We start from the raw sequence: 13,709 nt of genomic DNA, 5'->3' as shown, positions 1-13,709 counted from the left end.
GAACTGGTTCAAAGGCTCTGAGAGTTGTGCTTTAAACTAGAGGCATCTAGTTAATTAAACCACAAAAATAATTCTTTTCCTCCAAATTGAATTCGTAGGGCCATTCTCTTCTTTTCTTAAGACAAGCATTCAGTGAAAACAGAATCAGGACATAACCAGTGTTTTACTGTAATCCCTCTTCTGTGAAAAGTTTGAGTATACTACTGGCATTTAAATTATTAATAGTACAGTGTCACTTACTACTCTATTTCTATTTGTCTGTTACCAATTTTTCCTAATTGATGAAACCATCTAGGGTTACTCACTGACTCTTAAGAATGAGCTGGCAGATTTAAAAACACTATTTAGAGAATTATTTATGACTATGCCTATTCTCACCCTTTTCCTGCCCAACTTCATAGAAGGAGATGTCCCTCTAGTCCAAGGTGAATCACTTATCTAGACTCTGAATGTATACATTAAAATTAAATTTACCACCTGCCTCACCTCTCAAACTGTTGCTTTGGAATTTTCTATCTCAGTGAATGCTATCATCATGCATCAAGCTTCCCCAAAGCACCTTGGAGTCATCAGAGACTCCTTCCTTCCCATTTTTATACCCCAGCTCCATCCAATCCACTAGTGTCCCATCCATTTTATTAATTCAATATTTTTCCTGCATTTCCATTTCCCTCTATCTCCTCTGCTACTACGTCGGTCCTCACCACCTTCCAAGAACCTCCCAAATCACCTCCCTGCTACAATCCATTCTCTATACCATGATCAAAATTATTTCTCTAAATGCAAATCTTCTTAAAATCTTTCAATATGTTTCACCATCTTGAGGAAAAAATTCAAGATCCTTAGCATGGAACCAAGCCCTTCATGCTATGGCCCTGCAGGCCTTTCCAGCATCATTCTGCACCATCCCCCAACAGGTCCCATGTGTTCCAATCCCAGGTGAGGACTTGCTGTTTTGCAAGTAGACCATGTTCCCTCTTCCTCCTTCACCTCTGTAAGGTGGTTCCCTCTACTGGCCATTTGCTCCTTTTCTGCCCATGACACTCCTACTAGTTCTTTAAGACAAGCTCATTCTCTAACACCTCTGGGGAACAGTAAGGGAGCCCAAGCTGAGTTCAAAGTCACTTACAGTGGTGCCTTCTCCTATGTTTCCTCAGGACCCTGTGCATACTTCCATCAAGGCACTTGCCACATAGCATTTCAATTTTTGTTGTACATGTCCATCTCCTCCACTACGCTGTAAACTCCTTGAAGGGAAGAGCTGGATCTTTTATTTTTATATCTCCAGGCCAACCATGGTACCTGTTTCTTGGTAGCTGCTCCATAAATTGCTGTGGAATAAAGGAGTTTTAATCGTTTTCCTTCACTTCCGGAAACTTTGCTCAAGCAAAGCTATTTTTCCTCTTTCTTTCTGTGTTTTAAACTTCTTTCCCTTAAGCCTAATGCATCCTTAAAGCAAACAACAAAAAACACTTTCTCCATCTTAGCCCCACATTACTGAGAGTTCAATTATTGCTTTAAACTCTTAATATCCTGTTGATTCTTCAATCCACTGAAATTGACTTTCACCTCATCACTCCAATGAAATTTTTCTTGCCAATGACAACAACTGCTTCTTGGTTGCAAAAGTCATTCTTTACCTTAAGTGAGTACTCTTCAGGATTTCACATGGCTAATCTCTCTCTTTTCCTTGAAAACCTTGGTGCATGTGACATTATTTCCTCTGGTTTATAACATCTCTGAACACTAATCAGCCTCCTTGCTTAAATCCTGGGTGTCTCAAGGAAGCCCTTATTAATTCTTTTGTCTTATTCTCCCTGAGTAGTTTAATCTTATTCCACATTTTCAGCGACCATCTATTTATATGATGAGGCCAAATTTTCACCTTCCAAATTCTATTTCCAACTTCTAAGAACTTCTATGATTCACAATACTCTCCAACTTTATGTTAAAACTTAAAATTGAATTGTTTCCTTCCTCAAACTTGGTCTCTTTTATATTTCCTATCCTAGTGAGTTAGCAGTAGAGTCAGGGTAGAATTCAGGGTATTGACTACTTATAATCTTTCTCCACGTTTCTATACTAGACTATGTTTAATAAATTTCAAAGAAAAAAATTAACCTGTATGTGTACTACAAGTAAGCTTTTGTATTAGTTATCTATTGCTACATAACAAATTACCACACACTTAACAGCTTAAAACAGCACTTATTTATTATCTCAAAGTGTCCATGGATCAGGAGTCCAAGCATGGCTTAGCTGGGTCCTCTGCTCAAGGTTTCGCAAAGCTGCAATCAAGGTGTTGGCTGGGAATGGGCTCTTATCTGAGGCTCAGGATCCTCTTCCAAGCGGCTCACTGATTGTGACAAAATTCATTTCCTTGAAGCTGTAGAACTCGTGGCAGCTTATTCAAGGCCAGTGGGAGAGACTCTGACTTGTTCACCCTCTTTCAAAGGGCTCAACTGTTTAGGTCAGGCCCACCCAGGATCATATCCTCTCAATTAACTCAAAGTCAGCTGATTAAGGACCTTAATTATATCTGGAAAATTTCCTTCATCTTTGCCACGTAATGTAACATAATCATGGGAGAGACTATCCTATCCCTTTTGCCATATTCTATCAGTTAGAAGCAAGTTATAGGTCCTGCCACACTCAGGGGGAGGAGGTTATACCAGGGTTTGGGTCACTGGAAGTCATTCTAGAATTCTGCCTACTACAGCTTAATTTTTTTTAAATTATGGGTTATGGCAAAAACCAATAAATGTTTGTAATTTGGAGATATTAAAATGTTGAATACAAAGAAGAAACGTATAGAACTTTAAAATCTCAAAGTTTAATGGAAATGACACATATTTTGAAGATGGGAAAATGGTCTTCTGTGCTTATCCTGGCTTATACTTACTGCCTTGGGCAGGAGAAATATCCAAGTATCTAAACTTTAGATCATATTATATGAACCTAAAAGGAATAATCAAATAAGGAGTTCTGAAGGACATTTAATTACATAATTGGCTTAACTTGAGAACCATTTTACAAAGTGTTAGCCTCACTTGCATTAGGAGAGGATAAATGTAATTACATTTCCGTAAGTAAGTTATATGGTTTTCCTCAGTGTTCATCAATTTGACTTTTCCTTGTAGGTTGTTTTTTCTTTTAATACTTTTGACAGATTATTTTTCATCAGAAGTACGTAATCTTTCCTTAGGATAGGTAGTTCAGGTATCTTTTAAAGTTGTTTTCATACAATGTACAATAACATGTCTACGGAAGTTTCTAGATCCCTACTCTCCCCTTTCTGGCTCCATACCATCCGCAGCCCCTTTTCCCATATGCCTCACACAGCTGTTCTGGAGTTAATGCAAATGCCATGTGGATCTGAAATGTACTCAGGATCTTGCAACTTTTAGGTCCTGCTTCTTGGGGAAAACTGCTCCATTGGTATTTAATAAAAAACAGCATGACATGGTGAGTTTATCTCTTTTTCCTGACATTGGCAATGACAGTGCAATGCCCATTGTATACAACTGGTGTGAGGTCGGCTTGCAAATCCCTACAGATATGTGGTTACTTCCCTACTTTCCCTCTCTTTTGCTTGGGCAACTGCCACATTGATGCACTGGAGCCACTCTTCTGCATTCTTCTCATCCTTGGCCTTGAAAACATAGCTTTTATTGTCTGTGAAGATTTCGAAAGCCCGAGGGAGAGAGCGGTCCCTGCGTTTCTTGGCCACAACTTTCACACTCTGTACTTTGCTGAGTTCTATTGGTGAGTCATCAGGATCATCTTTCTGAAATGCATGGGAAGGAAAGAACATGAGCTAGCTTTCATAGTATGGAAAGATCTCTGGCTCCTGGAGAATTTTCTAAGAGGATCAGAATTCTTTCACTTCATGTGGCTTAAGACCTTTGTTATTTTGGGTGCTAAAACCTCAAAGAGTCATTAGAGCAAATGAAGGAGTGAGCAACTGGCTTTTTGTTGTACTATCTAGGGTTGAAACAAAATAGCCAATTTATAGAAAATGATTATACAGTGGGATTGGGAAAAATGCTTGATTCATATTTCTTTGACTTTATGTCATTTTCTACTGATACTAACACTGTATTAACAGAGCAAAATGCAGCAGTACAATTTGGGGTAATATTAACTCAGAATTTGAGATAATTTTACGGCTTGAAATTGAATTTTCTTTTTTGTTACCTCTGAGAAAGAGGTATTAATTGAACAAACAGGGTTCCAATGTTTAAGTAGATGAAACTGTTTTTGAAACTCTCTTGAGATTTGGAAGGATGATTTGTCCACAAACATTAAGGGAAGGAATATTTAATGATGTTACATTTTCTTTGCATTAAAGCAGATGCTTAAGGATCTCTCTAACACCAGAGTCCTCATGATGGGCTAGCATGAATATTTTTAAGGAGTCAGATACTTCTTTAAAGCAATTTCAGGTCTTTAACATCCCTGAGCCCATTCTGTCTACTGGAGAATGTACCTGTGTTTGAGAATCTTACCAACTCTCCTTTCCCATCTCCCTTTCACAATCACCCTTCTCTCACTTTGCAGTGGAAAGGCATCTTTTTCACTCGTCCTAAACTTTCTATGGTGTATTGTCCACCTTGGAAAAATCTCAGGAGCATCAAACAAAAAGAGTAGTTCAAAATACTGATGTCAGCAGAATAGAGAGTCTAGAAATAAACCCACCTATGGTTAATTAATCTTGAACAAAGGAGACAAGAATATACAATGGGAAAAAGACAGTCTCTTCAGAAAGTGGTGTTGGGAAAGTTGGACAGCTGCATGTAAGTCAATGAAGTTAGAACACACCCTCATACCACACACAAAAATAAACTCAAAATGGAGTAAAGACTTAAACATAGACATGACACCATAGACCTCTTAGAAGAGACCATGGGCAAAACATTTTCTGACATAAATAGTACCAATGTTTTCTTAGGTCAGTCTCCCAAGGCACTAGAAGTAAAAACAAAGTAAACAAATGAAACCTAATCAAACTTACAAGCTTTTGCACAGCAAAAGAAACCATAAACAAAACGAAAAGACAAAGTACAGAATGGGATAAAATATTTGCAAATGATGCGGCTGACAAGGGCTTAATTTCCAAAATATGCATACAGCTCATACAACTCAACAACAAAAAAACAAACAACCCAATGGAAAAATGGGCGGAAGACCTAAATAGACATTTCTCCAAAGAAAAAATACAGATGGCCAATAGGCACATGAAAAGATGCTCAACATTGCTAATTATTAGAGAAATGCAAATCAAAACTGTAATAAGGTACCACCTCACACCAGTCGGAATGGCCATCATTAAAAAGTCTACAAATGCGTCTGGAGCCTGTGCTCCGCAACAAGAGAGGCCGCGATAGAGAGAGGCCCGCGCACCGTGATGAAGAGTGGCCCCCACTTGCCGCAACTAGAGAAAGCCCTCGCACAGAAACGGAGACCCAACACAGCCAAAAATAAATTAAAAAAAAAAAAAAAAGTCCACAAATAACAAAATGCTGGAGAGGGTGTGGAGAAAAGGGAACCCTCCTACACTGTTGGTGGGAATGTAAGTTGGTGCAGCCACTGTGGAAAACAGTATGGATGTTCCTCAGAAAACTAAAAATAGAATTACCATATGATTCAGCAATCCCACTCCTGGGCATATATCTGGACAAAACTGTAATTCATAAAGATACATGCACCCCTATGTTCATAGCAGCACTATTCACAATAGCCAAGACGTGGAAACAATCTAAATGTCCATCAAAAGATGAATGGATAAGGAAGATATGGTACATATATACACTATATATGGTACATATATGTACTATTACTCAGCCACAACTACCGAGCTCACGTGCCACAACTACTGAAGCCCGCGTGCCTAGAGCCTGTGCTCTGCAACAAGAGAAGCCACCGCAATGAGAAGCCCATACACCGCAACGAAGAGTAGCCCCCGCTCACTGCAACTAGAGGAAGCCTGCACGCAGCACCGAAGACCCAATGCAGCCAAAAAAAAAAAAAAAAAAAGTGAAAAATAACACTATAGTCTTTTAGTTCTTACTTTAAAATGCACATTTTCCTCATTTACAAGAAAAGCCCTTTAAGATGTGGCTGAAGCTTCAGCTGGACTGCTGACCACTGCATGTTTACTGTCTCCCTGGGGATGAGAGGGATTTTGCTGTGGTCTTCACGCTATATTATATTATTTCCTAATATTTGAGCCAAATGTTCTGTCATATTTCTGGAATGTCAAACCATTATTTCCTGATAAAGATGTCAAATAAGTTAGCCAATCATGCAATAGCTTATTCTCTAAACTTTATTAAAAAGCTCCAAATCAAGAAGTATAAAGGTCATTATTTGAGTTCAGGAAAAACATTCTTATGCACTAACTCTACTTTGTTAATGCATAAGAGGGATCTGAAAAATCACTACATCTTAACTTCTATTCTGATTTCTTTAATAAAGACAGGAAATTCAAATGGTCATTTTAAACACTTTGTAAATGCTTCAGTGTGAACCTATGCTAAAAAAATGTTTCCTTAAACCTCCAATAACTTTCCAAATTGAACACACCATTATACTTCCCCTTCAAAAAGACCTTCAGCCCATCTGTATATTTTATAAAACACCCAGATGAAGAAAGTAACATGAGTTCAAAATAGGTGTCACCAAAATGTTCTTTTTCATTCAAAAAGTTAATGTGAAGTCTTATTAACTAAAAGAGCATTGATCAGAATTCATCATAATTCAGATACACCATACTTGATTCCTGTTGAGTAGTAAGTTCAAACAAATTTTCTAATGAGCACTCCAAAGATATAGAGCATGTGCTCTTAGTGAAATGTAATTTTCAAGTAATTTAACACTCTCATTAATTAATTCAGACACAGTTTGGTTTGCCACTGACCCTGTATTTTTTTTTTTTTTTAATAAATTTATTTATTTTATTTATTTATTTTTGGCTGTGTTGGGTCTTCGTTGCTGTGTGCGGGCTTTCTCTAGTTGCGGCGAGCAGGGGCCACTCCTCATTGCGGTGCGCAGGCTTCTCATTGTGGTGGCTTCTCTTGTTGTGGAGCACGGGCTCTAGGCGCATGGGCTTCAGTAGTTGTGGCACTTGGGCTCAGTAGTTGTGGCTCACGGGCTCTAGAGCGCAGGCTCAGTAGCTGTGGCACACGAGCTCAGTTGCTCCGCGGCATGTGGGATCTTCCCGGACCAGGGCTCGAACCCGTGTCCCCTGCATTGGCAGGCGGATTCTTAACCACTGCGCCACCAGGGAAGCCCTGACCCTGTATTTTAAGTGTACATGGGAAGCTGGACAGTGTACTCATTTAAGAACATGCTTTGGTGTCACACTGCCTGAGCCTAATTCCAGTTTTACCCTTTCTCACCTTACTGGCTCTAACCTTGGACAAGCCCATCAGTCTCTTTGTGCCTCAGTTTCCCCATCTATAAAATGGCAATAACAATAGTGCTGACCTCAAAGGATTGTTCCAAAGATAGATAGAGGCAATCCAGTGTGGCATGTGATAAGCTCTGATAAGTTATTATTATTATATCTCAAAATGGTCACGAAGTAGGTCAAAATTTCATGCTCCCTGATCTGTAATGAGTAGAGTTTAATGATAAATAAAACTGATTTGAAAAGAAAGGGATAACTTTGCATTGCTGATTGCAATAGAATATTATTTCACAAGTTTCCCACTGAAAGTTCAGAATATGGATATTTACTGAGCATCCTACTTCAGATCGAAAGTACCTCTTCAGATTGAAGAGGTACAGTGAACCAACTAACATAGGAATGAACAGAATAGACAGTCAAAGGGGCATATATAATAAAATGACACTGTAAAATGGAGAAGGAAAAAATTATTGGCTTTTTAACTCAAGACAAAATGCCTAGCTGGCAGAGATCAAGACCTTAAAAATGCAAGTGTAAAAGATGGTAGGGGTACTTACAGACTTTCCTTTCTGAAACAGAAGTTGATTTCCAGCCAGTGTAAAATAGCGGGTTTTCCACCTTTTGATGAACTTCCATCTGACTTGCTTCTCTTTAAGTTTTCCTTCTATGAGAGGCTGGCCATCTTGATTTACAACTGTTGAAGGTAACAGAATGATCAAGCCATTTATTTTCCATTATTTATTTGGCAAGTGATCAAAAGTCAGAATTGTACACTGAACCAGACCCAGTAAGTACATTTGGATAGTGGGCTAACAAATTATGAATTTGGTTAACCTTCCCCTTTTGTCCCTAAAAGAATGCACAATTTAGATATGATAATGGGAAAGTGTTGAAAGCCCTCATCGAGATTTGCAAAAGGAACATAGTTCACGAAAAGAGCATTTGGTTAGCAGTTATTTAAGGTTCATCCAGACATTCAGCTTTCTGTGCTTCCTGACTCTTTTGTTTCATGGTATTCTGTTCACATGAACTGCTTAGAAATATAGCTTTATAAATAATCATAAACCAAGTATATTTAGCTATTTGTCAGCAAAAGTCAATGTAGTGCTCCAAAAGATGTGTTTTTCTGAATCCTTAACAGCTGCAAAGGCAAACTTACCTAACTCTTTTTTTTTTTTAAATTATTTATTTATTTTATTTATGGCTGTGTTAGGTCTTCGTTTCTGTGCGAGGGCTTTCTCTAGTTGCAGCAAGTGGGGACCACTCTTCATCGCGGTGCGCGGGCCTTTCACTGTCGAGGCCTCTCTTGTTGGGGAGCATAGGCTCCAGACGCGCAGGCTCAGTAATTGTGGCTCACGGGCCTAGTTGCTCCGCGGCATGTGGGATCTTCCCAGACCAGGGCTCGAACCCGTGTCCCCTGCATTGGCAGGCAGACTCTCAAACACTGCGTCACCAGGGAAGCCCTTACCTAACTCTTCTGAACATGATTTTTCCACTCTGGAACACACACACTCTATCTCCACTGTCCATATTTGAATCTTCACCTAGTTAAAAACTGATCATTTCATGTTTCAACTCAAACGTTGCTTCCTCTGGGAGACCTTTCCCAAACCCAGACTCGAGTGACTTTGTCTTCTATATGTTCTCAAAGCAACTGGCGTGTTTATTTTCTATCAGGTATCATCATTTGTAGATGATTATTGGTATTTACCTTATTAATATCTTTCTTTCCCATTCAACTGAAAGCTCCATGAGGGCAGGGTCTTTGCTATTGTTATATCAGGCATCTAACCTAGTATGGAGTCTATAAATTTTTGTTGAATGAATGAATGAATGGATTCATTTTACATTGAAGTAGAGTGTGTATGATTACACATAACCATAGAATTAGAAGACCAGTTACAATGTCAGAAGTTTAAATGTTGAACTGAAGAATTCCATTTGTTTTACCAACTACATAACATTCACTCTTCAAATTTCAAATTCATGTGAAAGAATCTGATTTCTGGGGAGTATGACAATATTTATTTATATACATTAATGTTCAATTTTCATAGCACCTTGAAAGTAATGAAATTTGTTCATCACCATGAAATTTGGACAGTACCTCTTTGACCATATGAACACAACCTATCCTTCCCATCTACCATTTCTCTTATCTAATGTAGGTAAAAAAATTACCTCAGACAGGGGATTTTTCCACCTTAACAGCACTGTTGGGGTAAGAATAATGCAATGAATAGTTTTTATAAACAAAGTTCTATTAAAGTTAATCTAGCTTTTTTCCCTTCTTGTCTGATGACTAGTCAATTGGATGTTCCATTGTCAATCCCAAATTAAGGCTAATAACTGAAACAACATATGAAATATATTGTTAGATAGTGATAGGGTTACAATGAAGATAGAATAGAGAGTGAGTGACTTGGGGGTTGGTGCACATGCATTTAAGTGGTCAGGAAAGAGCTTGCATATTTGAGGTGGCATTTAATCTGAGGCTTCAGTGATGAGAAGTGTCCCCCATTTTCTGCGATGCTCCATGGTGGCTAGTACTACGTATAGCAGAGGGTATGGAAAGCAGTCACTCAAGAATCATTGACGATCAATGTCAAGAAAATTATCTCAGTGTTCTGCTTTGCTTTACTAGGAATCATCTGATTTAGAGCTTTCTTAAAGCTAGTATGCTCTTTGCAAATTTAAATTTTCCATAAACACAGTGCTTGCTTCCTTTGTACAGCAGGTAAAGCACTTAGGACACTGTGTCTTCCCCACATGTTATTGGTCCTAGAGGGCGGGGACAGCCTGCTTGCCATGTGCTCACAGTGTCGGCCTGGGCTAGGGGTTCCGTGAATCTCTGCTAACACGTGCTGTTGAGTCATGAAGAGTGCAGCAGCCTGTCTGGGAGGAGGAAGGGAAGGTCCAACGGAGGTCCAAGAGGAGAAAACAAACCAACAAGCAACTAAGTAACAACAAGAAAAAACCCAAGCCAAAAATAGGATTCATTTTTTTCTAAAACACCCATTTCCTATGCTTTCAAATTAGAAAAAAAATGCTGATCTAATTGTAACGTTGAAGGATTTCTGAATAACAATTCAGAAGAGTTAGATTCGAGTCCTCTTAACCACTGATTTCTTCTCAGCAAAGAGGAAATAATAATCGCTCCCACCTGCTTTACAAGGATGTTGAGAGATCAAAAATCAAAATAAAGAAATTTATGTGAAGACACTAGGTAAGCAGCAAAGAACTACTACCCCTGCCCCCTCTTTTATTAAAGAACTTACTTCACCTTTTGTAACCACATTGCTGTCTTGCCATTTTTAATGGTAAGATGATTTAATATAATGCAATGTCATTTAATAACAGAACATTTTTCCAGTCTTTCTCCCATATTTACTCAAAGAAACATTTGAAATAGTCATGATATCTGAGCTGATTTGAAATCACGATTGGTTTAGGTAATATTTAAGCACATGTTTCCTTCTAGATCTGACATAGGGAATTAGCTTCAAGAACTTCTCCTCAACATAGATCCAAATCTCAAGGCAGGTCCAAATGTTTCACTTTAAGTGTATGTGACGGAAGTCACACTTGGCAAAATAGTTGAAGGAATTGTTTGAGACATGGAGTGGCTGGGATATCATACCCACATACCCACAATGACCGTGAGAGACTCCAGAGAAAACGATAGGCTTACTGGAGAACAAAAGGATGAAGGATGATGGAGAAACGCTGCTAAGTGAAGACTTTTCACTGTAGCCCAGTAAAAGTGGATCCCAGGGGAAAAGTCCATGGAAAGGATTTTAGGAAGGAAATGTGAGCAGCACTTTAAACTAGCTGCATGTTAGGGCCTTAACTTAGGCATCAGAGTCAGCTTCAGATAATTTGTAAAAGCCAGGCTATTTGTAGCTGTAGGATTAATTTAAAAATAGTTTCAAAAGGCAAAAAAAGAAAAAAAAAAGACTTAAATTTTTTTCCAGTGGCTATCCCAGGCCCTAAAATTTTTTTTTTTTTTTAATAATTATGTCTGGCAAATGCGTGACTGGCCATGTGTCCTTTTAATAGGTCTATTGCCCATAGCACGTCCCAGTAAGCAATAATTCTCATATGATATTGCAGTCTCTTCATGGTCAAAACAGGGAACTAATTCTTTCTAAGGATGATCATATTCCACTTGAAAAACAACATGTGGAATGAGACCATGAGGGAATGATTGTGTGTCTAAAACTATCTTGTTTGCACATAATGCATAAAGGATACTTAAATATTTTCTCACTTGCCAATTAACACATTATTTCGTTCAAAGCACCACAATTTGGCTAAGACATTCTTTACCAACCAGGATCTGTTCCTTTTTTAAATTATCAGTTGGCTGAAAAAACTATGGAATATTAAACTGAATTCTGTAGTGCAATTGGAACCCAAACTATTACCATGTTTATCAACTTAAAAGTCTTTTAGAGTGCTAATACAAATGGTCATATATTAATTGTATTCCTTTTGTGCACCAAGAGTTGAAAATATTTATGTTGATAAAAGATGAAATTTGAAGGTGTTAGTCTTACTCAACACAAAGTTGGTGAATAAGAGTGAAATAATATCAGACCCAGATACCTTAAAGCAAGAAAGAATATTCCTCTGTTGATCTACCAACCATATCCAGTCATCTCACACATAATTTTGAGCACAGATAAGCTGAAAGGCACTGTGTTTGGATCTGAGGGGGTCATAAAGCCCAGCTCAGAGAGAGCTTGAATTTATCATCTTGTGGGGAGATAAAGCATTTTACAAATTTGACAACTCAGTGTAGAGTTTGGCAAGTGCCCCTGCAGAAGTAAAAGCCAAGCATTACAGAACTCAAAGAAAGGAAATTCTACTTCTAGCTGGGAGAGGGTGACATGAGGGCTGGGCCCCTGCTGAAGAAGGGAGAAAGGAACTTCTAGGAGGAGTACAGAGAAGGCCTGAGGTAACAAGTGGGACATGTGAGGGAAAGTGCATGAAAAAAAAAAAAACTTAAAGAAGCTGGAAGAATCAATGAACTCAGAAGCAAGTTCACTTCTTCTGCAAGTAAAGCAGTCACTTTGGTCAAAGTCATGAGCTGAAGGTGGGGGATCGGCAGGCGATTCAAGATTTTTTGGTGCAAGATCCAGGAAAGAGATTGGGTATCAAATAGTCATGGGGAGGCCATATTGGACTTCATTTGAAAGTTCTTCTGAAACCCCATTAGAAAGGACCTTGTTTTTCTTAAGGAGCAAGGAGGGGCCTAGGGCCTGTGAAGGTCCAGCCAGCACAGACATGAAGCCTCACAGACCCCAGATGGGATCTGCTATGGATCAGGGATGGTTGCAGCAGGAAACAGGGGGCACCTCAAGCTGGGCAACTGAGGGCAGTTAATAAAGGGACTATTTACACAGAAGTGGGCAAGGTGGAGGAAAAGCACCTTAGTACTCTGGTGCCAGGAGCCAGGAGGAGGCATAACACCCCTCTCTGGCTGAAGAGGAAAGCGAAGAGAACAGTTAGGACCCAGAAGGAGACCTGTATGCAAGAGCGGTGCCTGCAGGAGTTGTGGCTGTGGATTGAGGACACAGTCAACCTGCGGTGACCAAGCAGGGAGGGAGTTGGGAATAAATAAGCAGACCTCACTCTGCTCCCTCCCTCTGATCTCCTGCCAGAATGTAACTGAAAGCCAGAGGTAAGGAGAATGGAACACCCTGGAGAGGCACCTATTCTAAACTGGGCGTAGGAAGCAGAAAAGCTTCCTGGAGAATATGTGGCTGAGCTGAATTCTGAAGGACAAGTAGCAGTGATGAAGGTGAAGTGAAGAAGGATATTCTGAAAAAAAAAAAAAAACATATGCAAAGGGCTGAGGCTGACAGAGTGGGCATGAAATGCATTCTAGCAACTGTCATTCATTCTTTGTGATGGAACCTGGTGGGGCTTGGCAAACAAGAGATGAGATGTGAGATTCAAGAAGAGACTAATCCTAAAGATCCCTGGACATCGTGAAAAGTGGAAGCTAATACTTTGTAACATAACATCATAAAAAATAATAATTTCTGTAGTCATATAACCCTTTTATCTCAAGAGCACAAGAGCTCAATAATTCAAGGTCTCCACCTTGTTTTAAGATCTGTTGCAACTGTGAATATGTTTTTAGCCAATTATAATTTAGTTAAACATAGTGTGTTGGACGCCATGTTTACTCCTTACTATAATAAATCATACAAGGCTGTACCAAAGGCTTTCTCTGGCCTAGGCCTAGGGTTGATGAGGTAAGGGCAGTGACTTTGGAGTCAGACCTCAG

At 39.1% G+C, this 13,709-nt stretch overlaps 1 protein-coding gene across 10 annotated transcripts in view; it reads right to left on the bottom strand.

The window, feature by feature from the left end:
* VEPH1 (ventricular zone expressed PH domain containing 1) overlaps positions 1-13,709 on the bottom strand; it is a 291,970-nt gene that overhangs the window by 74,327 nt on the left and 203,934 nt on the right. For 5 of the 10 annotated variants that reach the window (XM_059920041.1, XM_059920040.1, XM_059920046.1 and 2 more), the window contains 2 exons: positions 7,969-8,105; positions 2,189-3,787 (listed from right to left, as the gene is read on the bottom strand). In XM_059920041.1, coding sequence (XP_059776024.1) covers positions 3,551-3,787; positions 7,969-8,105 — 374 coding nt within the window. In that variant the 3' untranslated portion in view covers positions 2,189-3,550. Of the gene's footprint in view, positions 1-251; positions 1,332-2,188; positions 3,788-7,968; positions 8,106-13,709 lie in introns of those variants that run through there. The other 5 variants (XM_059920044.1, XM_059920048.1, XM_059920047.1 and 2 more) reach the window with 2 other exon arrangements.

Source organism: Balaenoptera ricei, chromosome 4 (genome assembly GCF_028023285.1).
Source record: "Balaenoptera ricei isolate mBalRic1 chromosome 4, mBalRic1.hap2, whole genome shotgun sequence".
NCBI lineage: Eukaryota > Metazoa > Chordata > Mammalia > Artiodactyla > Balaenopteridae > Balaenoptera > Balaenoptera ricei.
Note: the sequence above shows the minus strand (reverse complement) of the source record. Positions and strands in the feature narration are given on the sequence as shown.